The 13,650-nt window shown below is 45.1% G+C and overlaps 1 protein-coding gene across 1 annotated transcript in view; it reads left to right on the forward strand.

Moving 5' to 3' along the window:
• Positions 1 to 13,650, forward strand: part of Otoa (otoancorin) — a 63,899-nt gene that overhangs the window by 20,200 nt on the left and 30,049 nt on the right. The window contains exons 12-17 of the mRNA XM_026392082.2: positions 1,144 to 1,359; positions 3,891 to 4,058; positions 4,820 to 4,960; positions 7,151 to 7,209; positions 8,155 to 8,272; positions 10,199 to 10,272. Coding sequence (XP_026247867.2) covers positions 1,144 to 1,359; positions 3,891 to 4,058; positions 4,820 to 4,960; positions 7,151 to 7,209; positions 8,155 to 8,272; positions 10,199 to 10,272 — 776 coding nt within the window. The remainder of the gene's footprint in view (positions 1 to 1,143; positions 1,360 to 3,890; positions 4,059 to 4,819; positions 4,961 to 7,150; positions 7,210 to 8,154; positions 8,273 to 10,198; positions 10,273 to 13,650) is intronic.

The following is a 13,650-nucleotide window of genomic DNA, read 5'->3' on the forward strand; positions in this document are numbered from 1 at the left end:
CGATGCCCAGAGTCTGATTTGGCAGGTCTGGGATGGAACTTGTTTCTAATAAATTCCCCCAAGCTGCGGCTGCTGGCCAAGGACCACACTTAGAGAACCACTTCTAGGGAATGGGGACCTGCTAAAATTGAGAGAATCCAGGCACAGCCACGGAGGGTCCTTCTACTTCACTCTTCTGCCCCCCAGTGGCCGTTTTAATATTGCATGGACCAGTCTCATGCACCTGTTGGAAATGGACATATTGTTGTAATAAATTCTGGTGTTAAAATCTGCACGGCTCTCATTTTCTGGCACGGAGGTTTTGCTACAGTTGGCGAGTTTCCTTACCAGAAGCAATTGAGACACACATGCGACTATAACTAGGCAGGCATATTGCAATAATATAATTATTAAAATGATCACAGACATGTACAAAGATGTACAAGATATAATTTTAAGTGAAAAACATAGAACAGAAAATTATACTTCTGTTCATATTGTAGCTCTGTAAAAACTCCATGCTGTCTTTAAAAGGCACAGGGAGACTTGGAAGGTTATACACCCAACTACTAATCATAGTTTCTCACCTTTCTTTCTTTTTCTGGTGCTGAGGATTGAACCCAGAGCCTTGTGTTCTTTGTACAAGTGCTCTACCACTGAGCCACTGGGTCACTCCAGCCTCAGATTTATTTTTAAGAGGTAGGATTTTTTAGACCACTTGAACTTTCTTGTACTGTTGAGAATTATTTGGACACAGATTATCTATCATCATGAAAAAGGCCCCAGATAGTTTACAAAAGCAAAACAGCCATATATATATGGACACAGAGTTCAAGGTCAGAAAAGGAAAATAAAATCTACAAGAATGCGGTGGAATTGTAAGGGAGCAAAATTCCTTTCTGCTATGCTTTCAGGTTGATTTACTAACACATTAATATTCAAATGAAGCCCAATTTGAATTTCCAGCACATGAAAGCCACTGCCTGTGGAGGTGGGTGGGTGGGGGGACTGTGTCACTGTACAAGGCAGGAGTCTCTTTTCCTCCTGGTCTCTGTACCAGAGGCTTAGATGGGGCAGGATGGACTCCGTATGCCCAGGACGTAGTCAGAGGGAGACACTGCCCTGCTTGATGTCCATGCTCATCTCAGACTGCGCTCCTTCTAGCTCAAAGCTGACCTCCTGGGTATTGCCACCGAGAACCGAACCCTCAACGAGACCCTGGGCTCTTTGTCGGATGCAGTCGTGGGTTTGACCTGCAGTCAGCTGGAATCCCTCTCCCCGGAGGCCGTGCACAGTGCCATCGCCACCCTCAACCAGGTCTCAGGCTGGTCCAAGAGCCAGGTCATCATCTTGTCTGCCAAATACTCAGCCTATGAAAAGGTGAGCTGGAACTTTTAACTTTTCCGGAGTGACCTAAGACCCAAGAACTAGTGTATTTATCAGCTCAGGCTGCTATAACAAAACACCAGAGTCCAGGGGACATAAAAAACCACAAATTCAGTCTGGAAGCTGGAAAGTCCAAGGTCAAGGTGTAGGCAAGGTAGTTTTTATTCTGAGGCCTCTTCTCTTGGCTTGTGGGTAGCTGCCATCTTGCCATGTGCTCACACGAGTTCCATGACAGCAAGCTCTCTGTGGTGTGCCTTTTTTTTTTTTGGTGGTACTGGGGATTGAATTCAGGGCCTCACACATGCTAGGCAGGTGCTCTACCACTGAGCTACACCCCTAACGCTCTGGCATCCTTTCTCTAAGGGACTAATCCCATTGGTTCAGGGCCCCACCTAACTCTATCTCACCTAATCCTAGTTACCACCCAAGGCCCAACCACTCAATACCATCACGTTGCGGGTTATGGCTTCAACATACGAATTTTGTGGGGACTCATTCTGCCCATAACAGCCAGTTATGTATACACAGCAGGAACAATCAATCCGTGAGAATACTCAGGAGGTCTCCCTAGGGTGGAATCCTCACTGTGTCCCTTACTAACAAACAGTGTGACATTGGTCAGTTGCTTAACTTTGCCTTGCCTCAGTTTCTTTACTTGTAAAACGGGGATAACGTAGAGCCTACCCCACCTCATTGCTACAACTGTTAATTGATGTGACCCACATACAGATGTCTGAACAGCAGGTGACATAATGGAGCATGAACTTTGTGAGTTAGTGGTCACCGAGTTGTTGATCCTCATCCTGGGATTGGGGATGAAGTTATTTTATTCTAGCTTTGGGCTGCAGAGAAGGGCGGTCAGGGCAGGAAGTCTTAGCCATGTTCTAGCTGGGGATGGAAAGTGTGGATCTTTTTTTTTTCTGTATTTTTTGATGCATTATCGTCACACATAATGGTGGGATTCATCGTTACACATTTGTATGTGCACACAGCATAGCTATAATTTGGCCAATGTGATTCTCCAGGATTTCTCCCTTCTCTCCCCTCCTCCCTCTCCCTGGTTCTTTTCCACTACTGATCTCCCTTCCATTTTCATGAGATCCACCCTCCATCTTTCTTTTCCTTTCCTTTCTAGTTTCCCACATATGAAAGAAAACATATAACCCTTGACTTTCTGAGTTTGGCTTATTTTACTTAAGTTTCTCAAGTTCCATCCATTTTCCTGCAGATGATATCATTTCATTCTTCTTTATCCCTGAATAAAATTCCACTGTGTATAGAGACCACATTTTCTCTATCCATTCAACCAATGATGGACGCCTAGGCTGGCTCCATAGTAGGGTTGTTGTGAATTGGACTGCTCTAAACATGGCTGTGCTTGTATGTCTACAGTGCGAGGACCTCACTTCACAAATGGAACTTTCTTGGGGGGTGGGTAGGAGTAACTAGTCTCCCTGTGCTGGGTCCAGTTGAAAGGGCTTCAGACTCTAGAGACTTTTAGAGAACTTGAAAGGTCTTGCTTTCTTTGGAGACAGTAAGAAACTCTCCTCTCCACAGAGAATAATTGAAGGAAAAAGGTATGTCTCTGATTATTTGGAAAATCATCTGCTAGGCTCGCTGGAAAGGAGGGGAGGAGGCACGCATGATTTCTGGTAGGATGGGTAGGCCCATCATATTTCCCTTCAAGCATCAGATTTAGATCCTGAAAATTTTTTATTCCCACTCAAAGCTTCTGCCCAGAGATTTGACGAGTATGGGGATTTGGCAAGGCAGATGCCTGTCGAGTGACAAGAGAATGGTCTCCAGCTCCTGTGAGTGGGGGCGGGGACCGGGTAACACTGAGAACTCCTGCCTCTGGGGAGGCTGATCCTCTGCTCTTGATAATTGTGCCCAGGTAGAATGTGAGCCCTGTATGATCTATGTTCATATTGTTTTGTTTAAAAAAAAATCCAGAAGTTCAAATCTGAATGCATATGGGAGTTCTTCCTATAAATTTAACTAAAAAAAAAACTAGAAACAATTTTTAAATGTTGTCAATTAGTTCAAATTAAGCACACACACATAGCCCATTCATTTGTTCCATGTGTTTAAATAGCATAGTAATTCCCCTAGTGTAGCCCTGATCATGTGCCTTGTGTGTGTGTTTTTTTAAAATTAACTAATTAAAGTTTTTGTGGTACTGGGATTGAACCCAGGGGCACTTTACCACTGAGCTTTTTAAATTTTTATTTTGAGACTGGGTCTTGCCAAGTTGCTGAGGCTGGCCTTGAACCTGCGATCCTCCTGCTGCAGCCTATCAAGTTGCTGGGATTGCAGGTGTGCTCCACTCCAGCTGCCTTGGGTTTGGATAGTTGATACTCTTTCTGGGTAGAAAGGGGGGCAGTCTCTGATCACAGCATCTGTCTTGCTCGCCGTGTGTCCCATGGGGTTGCCCATTCATACCTGGCATGCAGAAGGGGTGGGTGAGCATCTGGGAGAGGAGAGGCCAGAGCGGTGCCTCACCCTGGTGGCGGGTCCTCTACCAGGTGCTGTCCTTCTACAATGTCAGCCAGATGGGTGTGCTGCTGGCAGGGGTGGCCACCCAGGACTTCTACAGCATGGACCGCAAAGACCTCCTGCAGGTCCTGAGAAGCACCATCTCCCAGCACCTGTCTGATTTGTCGCCTGCCCAGCAGCAAGGTGTCCTGAGCAAGGTGAGGTGAAGACAGGTGGCTGCTCCCCTGTCGGGTGGCTCACAGAGGATGTGGTTTTGGGGTTTTGCCAGTGGGCTGTGACTCTGGGCCCTCCCTTCAGGGCTGAGATGATCTCATTCACTGGTGTCCAGGGTAGTTCTGAGCCCAGAAGGTGCCTTCTCCCGATGGCTCTCCTCCCTCCTTCCTAGACAGGGCTCTGCTGGCCACGCTGTAGTTCTCTCCAGACCCTTGCTCTCCCTAGCCTGTCTAATCCAGAAAACATTTTTAAAGCCAGGTTTCTTGATCTAATAATGTGTTTAAAAATTGGTTTTCCAAGCTTAAAAACGATGCCTGAAGTTCAGAGTGCTTCTGAAAGCCTTTTCCATGGTCCAAAGTCAAGTTGTTATGCCTTTCTCAATTGGAGGAGGTCTCCAGAGGGGTTTTCTGGGTTTCCATCTTGCACTAAAGACCTTCACGTCCAGTTGCAAAATCTGTTAAAAAACCCCTCCCCCTTGCAGATAGCAGTAGCATGCCTGGTTAAAATAAAGAGTGGATTCTGGAATAACCCCAACTTGGACTTGAATGTCACTTACCCACTTTCCACCAATCACTTCTAAGCCTCAGTCTTCCTACCTGTAAATGGGATTAATGGAAGTTCCTACTTCATAGGGTTGCTAGCAGATCTGATGGATTTTTTTTTGCCCACGAAGCCATATCTAGTTCGTACCCAAATCTCAGGCACTTCTTACAAGGTCATTCCTCTTTCTTCTCACTTTGGGCAGATGATTGAAGTAGGCGACACCACCTCAGGCATTGTGGAGATACAAGGGTCTTTCTTTAAGGAAGTGTCTCTCTTTGATTTACGGAGGGAATCCCATTTCAACTCTTCAATCCTGAAGGAGAAGGAGCTTCGAAGGAGCCAGGTACCATATTTCACCACATAATCGTCACCATCATATAATATTGTCATACCTTATTTTTTTCAGCCCCCAAATTGATTTATAACCTTTTATCATGTAATCATTGCACGATATAATTCCGTTCCTCGTGCTGCTTAAAAGGTGAACAGAGCAGCAGGGTATCCACCAGGGGCATATGGATGCACATTTGTCTTCCGGTGCACCGTGAGCCACAAACCCTGAATTCTCAGTGCATTACATTGTCAGTACCTTTCCAAAATCTGACTTGCATGGTTCGTTTAAAGCCCCGTAGTACTAAACACACAAAAGTTGCATACAGTCAACATATTTTGCACAAGTGGTGTTGAGGCTGGTGAGTCAGGTAACAAAACTAGCGTTAGTGGCACAGAATCTCTGGATACAGGATTAAAATTTGTAAGCCCCAACTTTGCAACATGGTAGTCAATTTTCTCAAAGTGTACTATTTCAACTAGCATGCACCAATCAGTAGCAACTAATGCGTTATCTTTTTCAGGTTGGAAAAAATGTTCACTGATTGGTCACCAAGAAATGATGTGTGTTGATTTGGCCTATCCCATTTTACTGTCTATTCATGAGTATTTTGTGCATCCAAATCTTGCACCAAAGACAATTTAGTAATAAATGATTTCTCAATAACACCAGTACCCCTTTCTTAAAAAGCTTCCCATAAAGATTATGCCTCACTTTTTGGGCAAAATAAATAAATAAAGTTGGCATCAAAACCTGTTATGACCATGCAGTAGAACATGTTATGGCCACAATCCCTGCAGCTCGATCCTGTATTTCTGACTATCTGTCTTGTGGGAGTATTCTTTAAAATTTGGCAAAAGCAATTTATTTCTGTGGGATTCAACCCTGGAGGCAGAATAGTGTAGTGTTAAGAAGTGAGACAAGATCTGTATCCCATTTATTTTATTAGCTTTGGGGAAACTACTTCTCCCTACATGGCCTCAGTCTTCCCATGTGGAAAATGTGGGTGATTTCTCATAAGGATCAGTGACACACGGCTCACGGCTCACAAGCATGGGCTGTAAATATTAGCAGATTGTATGTTTATTATATACTGTGAGCTCTGAGACCAGGAGGGCAGGATGGCATTATTGAGGTTGAGGCATAGCTGTAGGACTTTCTCTGACTTCCTGCTCACTCACTCCTGATATTGAGCACATGCCGGGTGCTGCTCACAGCCCTGGGAGTACAGAAGTGAACAAAACAGACCAAAATCCCCATCTGTCCTGGGGAATCTTGCTCACGTTTGGATGATATTATGGTGACCAATTGCTATGTATCCAACAGCTGCCAAATTCAGTGGCCAGGACCACTCATTCTAATTTGGAAAGTACATCTTGCTGCAGGTACTTCAAGATATATATATATATTTTTTTTCCCAGCAATGGAGTTGTTATTTCCTGAGATGGGGAGAATGGTAGGAGAGTCCCGGAAGCTGACCTTGTGCCCTTGGAAGTCTCTGGGACCACACACACACACACACACACACACACAGACCCAGAACTTTCCTCCACCCCTGCTCCTTTTGCCTGGGCCTTTAGGATACTTTAAGATCCTTAGTTACTGTGTCACAGAAACCTCATTTGACGCTAGCTCATAATTTACTCTGTTTGGGGAATTATGCTCAAAGTTTCAGAGTCTATAAAATAGACAAATGTCATACTTGATCCTGTCTGCGAGTTAGGTATTCTGTAAAATTACATTCCTTAAAACAAATGTCTCCCCTGCCTGCTCAGTGTTGCTCTCCTGGAGTGCTCATCTGGGAGGGTTTCAGGCAAGTGTGTGCTACCTGCAGTTCTTTATTGATGGCTCTTTCTAGCCGGTGCTGGTCCTATTCATTTGCTTTGGTTCTGGGATACGCTGTGCTCAGGACTAGCAGGTGGGCATGCCAAAGAGGCCCCAGAGAGCCCCCACAGGTCTGTGGCCTCCCTCTGCACAGGAAGTCATTCTCCAGCCCTGCTCCTGATTCACCCTTTAAAGCTCAGGCTCTGGATTATTCTGACACCCTTTCAAACCCCTGCTTGGCCACTTAGCAGTTGTATGGTCCTGGGTTAGCAACCCGTTGGGCCTCCTTTGCCCATCTGTGCGATGGGTCAGAGTGCCCTCCCTACAGGGCCTCGCAGTCCTGGGCTCCATCAGTGATGTCCACCTCTCTTCCCTCAGGCCTTGTTCCTGTACGAGCTCCTGTCAAGGACAACGGGAAGGCCTGAGGAGCTCCTGAGGTAGGGACGCAGCTCAGCCCAGGGCTGGGAGCCCCCGGGAGCTTCCGGCTGAGGAACTGACTTTCCCAGGAAGGAGGGTTGGACAGTGACGTCTGTAGCTTGAGTCACATGGAACCTGCCTTTCTTTCTTTTTTTTTTTTTTGGTCCTTTTAAATTATATATATGACAGTGGAATGTATTTTGGCATATTATACATACGTGGAGTAAAACGTGTTCTAACTGGGATCCCAATCTTGTGGTTAAACATGATGCAAAGTTACTCTGGTGCAGTATTCAAATACAAGGCTAGGAAAGTTATGTCCTATTAATTCTATGTCCATAGAATTTTCAAATTCTCTGTCCTAGAATTAATAGGACATAACTGTTTCCTCTCCCCTCCCTTCCCTTTCTTTCCCTATGTCTAATCCAATGGATTTCTATTCTTCTTCTCTCTACCCTCCCTTAATGTGAGTTAACATCCACAAATCAGAGAGAACATTCAGCCTTTGTTTTCTTGGGATTGGCTTATTTCACTTAGCATGATATTCTCCAGTTCCATCCATTTACTGGCAAATGCCATAATTTAATTCTTCTTTAAGGCTGAGTAATATTCCATTGTGCATATGTACCACATTTTTAAAAATTCATTCATCTGTTGAAGGGCACCTAGGTTGGTTCCATAGCTTAGCTATTATGAATTGAGCTGCTATAAACATTGATGTGGCTATGTCACTGTAGTAGGCTGATTTTAAGTCCTCTGGTATCAAGTGAGGAGTGGGATAGCTGGGTCAAATGGTGGTTCCATTCCAAGTTTTCTGAGAACTATGCATACTACTTTCCTGAATGGTTGCACCAATTTGCAGTCCCACCAGCAACGTCACACCTTTCTCCCCACATCCTTGCCAACATTTATTGGAACCTGCCTTCTCTTGCTCCTTCTTCTCTATGTCCCTGTTTCGTTTCTAGTGTTGGACAGCTGATCAAAGGCATGACCTGTTCACACATTGATCACCTGAGCGCCGACTCTTTCCTGGCCCATTTCCGGTATTTTGAGAACAACCTTTCCCTGCTTTCATTGGACCAGGTAACTGCTGAAGATTGGTTCTGCTTCTAATTCTCTCTCCATCCCCCAATCACTGGGCATAGGTTGACGGTGGCATCTAAAGATGTTAATGCCAAAATTATTCAGGTGCAAACAATGACTTGGTGCCAAATATTGAGCCAGGTTTTCTCCAGTTTCCTTTTTAAAAACTCCAAATAATAACCCAAAGTTTCCAGTTGGTTAGTCCATACTCAAATGTGAACCTTAACATGTGTTTGGAAGGTAGATGCTTTTGCATGTTCATGGTCATGTCTCCTGGGACCAGAGGCAATCCCTCGTCTAACATTCTTGTCTTCCAAAGAGATCTATAAAAGGGAAATAATGCTCTGAGTATTTTCTTTTTCATTTTCTAAAAGGTCATGGAGACTCTGTAACCCCTTGGGGAGACTAACGGCAGTAACTGACTTTTCACAGTAGCTAAGTTAGTAGCAACTGGCCTTGGGGACAGAGTGTAGGCTTTGAGTGTAAACTGTTGGCTGCAGAGAGTCCCAGGAGAGACAGCCGGTGAATACATAAAGCATCTTCTCAACTTTGGCCTTGGGTTTTATATCCAAATTAAAAATTTCCAAACAGTGCATTCTCTCCCTACAGAATTGGGAAGCATGAAGCTTGGCGCATAATCCTCTGAGATCATTAGAGGAATATGCAAAGTTTTAATGAAGCCCTGGCGTGCCCTTAGAGTCTTTATTCCACCAGTGGCTCTCAAACGGGAGCTTGGATCAGTAGGAGCTTGTATCCGCATTGCCTCGAAGGTTTGTTAAAATCCAGATGAGGCGCTGGGGTGTGGCTCATTAGTGGAGCATGTGCCTCCCATGCAAGGCCCTGGGTTCCATGTACAGCTCCACACACAGACACACAAAAGACTGGGAGTCACTCCTAGAGTTAACTATATCGCAGGTCTTGGGTGAAGCCTGAGAATCTGCCTTTCTAATTAGTTCCTTGGTGAGAACCATCAAACCATATTGAAAGTCCTGCTCAGACAGGGAAGCCATGAGGAAATGGGTGGAGATGGCAGGAAGACCCAGCATGTCCCAGCAGTTGCCCAATGAGATGCTTCTTATCCCAGCTCCCAGGACCTTCAAATGCTGGTTAATTAGAAACTTTGCCCTTATTGTTTACATTTTTGTTGAAAATTATTTTATGAAATCCAAACCATACAGAGGAAGTAAAATTATCCTAATTTGCCTGAGAGGAGTGGTTCAGGATAGGGTGCTATTCTGCCCCCAAGGCCCTGTGGCCACATCTGGAGGCACTTTTGGCCATCACAGCTGGGGAGGTGGGATTCTCCTGGCATGTAGGGGGTGGAGGCCAAGGATCCCGCTGAACACCCCGCAGGGCACAGCCCCCACAAACAAGAGGTACATGATCCAACATGTCAATAGCCTGAGGTGAGCAACCACAGGTAGGTACAGGGGAAAAAACTTGCACGTTGATTTTGAGAGTTTTTTTTTTTAAAGTGTATTAAGCATATTTGTTTGTAATATGAAAAACGAATGAGCATATATTATCCATACTATTCTATAGGTATGTGTACATATATGTTTGTGTACATACATGCGTAGAAATCATATAATATGTGTACGTATGTTATATATAATACATATAATAGAATTCTATTGTCTGAACATACCATAATGTATTTAGCCAACTCCCTAAGTTAAGGTCATAGCTCACTTTGCAATTATACCAAGAACTGTGAGGAGTGTGTTCTCACACTTAAGGGTTTGTGTTCACCGCAGTTTCCTCATCCATAACATGGGCACAATAGTGGTGTCTGCATTGTAGGGTCCTCCATTACCTAAGTGGACATGGATACAGCACTTAGAATGGTGTCGAGCACACAGACTGGGCCATCTGTGTTTGCTCTTAGTATTATTGGATTAAATTCCTGAACCACTGATCTTTCAGGTTAATTGTTTGGCTTGGAAGTACTGGGAAGTTTCGAGGCCATCCATGCCTCCTTTCCTGTTGGCTGCACTCCCGTAAGTGACCACGGCTCCTACTCTTTCTGGCTCAGCAGTAAGATGGGTATGTGTCGGGGAGTCACCTGGGCCCAAGTGACTCTTTCCCCCTGAGTTTTCTTGAGGAAACCGAGGGAGCCCGGAGAGTGTCTTTCACAGCTAAGCCCTGGAGAAGCAGGAATTAAACTCTGAGCCCCACACAGATATGTAAGACAGACGCTCATGCTTTTTCTTTTATTTAAAAACCAAAGAGAAAGCATCTTAAGCCTGAATAAATATCAGTGAAGCAGGCCTCATCTGGGCTGGCCTGACAGCTATGTCCAGGCCCCAGGGGAATTAGGCTTATAAGCAGTGGGGGTTTCCTGCTTTTCAAACATGGTCTGGACACTGTTTCTCTCCTCTTTTCCTTTGTTATTTCCCTCTGCTTTCTTTTGCTGTTGTTGTACTCATTCATTCAAAAAAAAAATACTGAGTGTTTGCCGGGTGTGGTGGCTCACGCCTGTAATCTCAGCAGCTCGGGAGTCTGAGGCAGGAGGATCGCAAGTTCAAAGCCAGCCTCAGCAAAAGTGAGGTGCTAAGCAACTCTGTGAGATCCTGTCTCTAAACAAAAATACAAAAAGGGCTGGGGATGTGGCTCAGTAATTGAGTGACCCTGAGTTTGATCCCCAGTACCTACCCCCTCCCCCCCAAAAATACCCCTAACACTGAGTACTTACTGTGTGCGGGTTCTCAGTGATAGCTAAATATTCTCTTTCTAAGAGCTTAAAATCTTATGGGGACAGTAGACAAATATGAAATCAATTATAATATTAAGTTGGTATTTGGTCGAAATTGACAGAACCTAACTCAAATTGACTCGGGCAATAACAGGGAATTTTTAGTTCAGTCAACTGAAAATTATAGAGATGGACTTCAGGCATGGCTGAATCTAGAGGCTCAAACAATGTCATCTGTCTCTTGGTTCAGTTTTCCTCTGTTAACTTAACTGTCAGGCAAGTTCTTTCTCTTCTGCAGCCCCTGGAAGGTTCAAAGTTACATTTTCCTGGCATCATTGTTGGGGAAAAGAGAACAACTTTCTATTCCCATCATTCTCAATAAAAGTCTTGGGTTTGACTCTCATTGGACTTATTAGGGACAATTGTTCTCCTTAAGTCAACCAGGCTTGAACTAGTTGACTTAATGGTCCCTTGAACTGGGAGTGAATCACAAGGACTTAGAATGAAAGGGATAGTTTCCCAAAAAGCCAGGTGTTGTTAGTATTATGGGGAGACACCTCAGAAAGGACTCGAAGTCGGAATTTCAAATCAAAAGAGAGCTTTATTTACCTGGCCAGGGACTGACACCCACCCCAGAGAGACTCAGGCTCTGTGGGAGGACAGCAGCTTCCTGGTTCATCCGAAGAGAATATAAGCACAAAAACCATAACTCAGTGACTTGCTTACAATCATGTAAGCTAGCCAATCACAGAAGTTAAAACATTGATAAGTGGGACCTGTGGGCTCTAGGCAGGGCTGGAATTTTCCAGTCAGCAAGCAAGCAATAAACAGAAGCTGACATAGCATTAGCTCTGCAGTTCAGTTGACCACAGTCCCTGGTTCAAGCAGGTGCTAGACAGTCGCAAGCTGAACTTGGGTGGGGGTCAGCTGGGTGAGAAAGTTTCAGACAGACACTCCAGACATGGGCACAGGGATGTCCTGTCCAGTGCGGGTGAGGCTAGCAAGCACGCCAAGGAACACAGAGCAAGTGGAGAGAGAAGGTAGAGAAGCAAGGGGCGTCAGAATATGGAGGACTTTGTACGACCCCTTATGTGTTTCCTTTGTATTCTGGGAGCAGCCACCAGATTTATGCTTCAAAAAGATCATCACCATCACCCAGGGTGGACCACGGGCCTGAGTGGCAGGAGGAAGGCAGGAGAAGGTTATTTCAGTCATGCAGATCTGCACGTAGCTGACTCCCCTACATCTCCACGTCCTGGCTCCAGCAGGGGCTCCTCTGCCTCCCCAGCATTGTTCTCTATATTATAGAGCCACCACATTTTCTTCTTATATTTAATCACTAGCTGAAATGACCTGTTTTCTTTCTGTTAAACCTGCGTGGTTCCTGTGTTTCTGCCCTCACCTAGAAGGAAGCATCATGAAGTTCATTGCTATATCTGGTGACCAGTGATAGTGCCTGGCATGCAGAATGCTCTGTAGAAACTGCTGAATGAATGAATGAAGAAATAAAGAGGACTGGGGGTGGAAAGACAAGAACAGATTGGAATAATATTAAGAATGGAGCAATGACAGGTTGGGAATAAAGGGAAAAGGATCCTGGGGTGGCCCAGAGGAGGAGGAAGATGTTGGGTCTTTTTTTTCATCATTCCCTGGTTACAGGGAAATTTTTAATTTTTCTTTAATGAGAGAAATGATATATTAAGGAAAAGTATTTTACTGAGTATGAGTGAACTTTGGTGAGCTATAAATCATTCTAACAACTGAGATTTCCCCCTGATCTATGGTCAAGAGCTCAAGGGAGGAGATGATAGGATGGGGGCCATTTCTCTCTTTCCATTCTCTCTTGTCTGTATTCCTTACTTTCTATTATATTCTATCCATTCTTTGTCTCTTACTTTTTCCTTTCTCTTCATTTCCTCTCAGCCAGTCTTTCATTCAATAAATATTTATGGAGAATCCATTCTCTGATCAGTGTTGATGGGGAATAGAAGAGAGGCATGATGGGAAGTCTGTTTCCCACCCCTAGAGGAGAGGCATGATGGGAAGTCTGTTTCCCACCCTTAGAGGAGAGGCATGATGGGAAGTCTGTTTCCCACCCTTAGAGGAGAGGCATGATGGGAAGTCTGTTTCCCACCCCTAGAGGAGAGGCATGATGGGAAGTCTGTTTCCCACCCCTAGAGGAGAGGCATGATGGGAAGTCTGTTTCCCACCCCTAGAGGAGAGGCATGATGGGAAGTCTGTTTCCCACCCCTAGAGGAGAGGCATGATGGGAAGTCTGTTTCCCACCCCTAGAGGAGAGGCATGATGGGAAGTCTGTTTCCCACCCCTAGAAGAGAGGCATGATGGGAAGTCTGTTTCCCACCCTTAGAAGAGAAACATGATGGGAAGTCTGTTTCCCCACCCCTAGAAGAGAGGCATGATGGGAAGTCTGTTTCCCACCCTTAGAAGAGAAACATGATGGGAAGTCTGTTTCCCCACCCCTAGAAGGGAGGCATGATGGGAAGTCTGTTTCCCCACCCCTAGAAGAGAAGCATGATGGGAAGTGTGCCCCACCCTCCACTAGAAGAGATGCATGATTAGAGGTCTGTTTTCCCATCCCTAGAAGAAGAGCATGATGGGAACTCTCTTCCCTCCATCCCTCAGAAGAGGAGCATGATGGGAATTCTGTTTCCCCACTCCTTGA

This window comes from Urocitellus parryii, chromosome 9, assembly GCF_045843805.1.
Source record: "Urocitellus parryii isolate mUroPar1 chromosome 9, mUroPar1.hap1, whole genome shotgun sequence".
Lineage (NCBI taxonomy): Eukaryota > Metazoa > Chordata > Mammalia > Rodentia > Sciuridae > Urocitellus > Urocitellus parryii.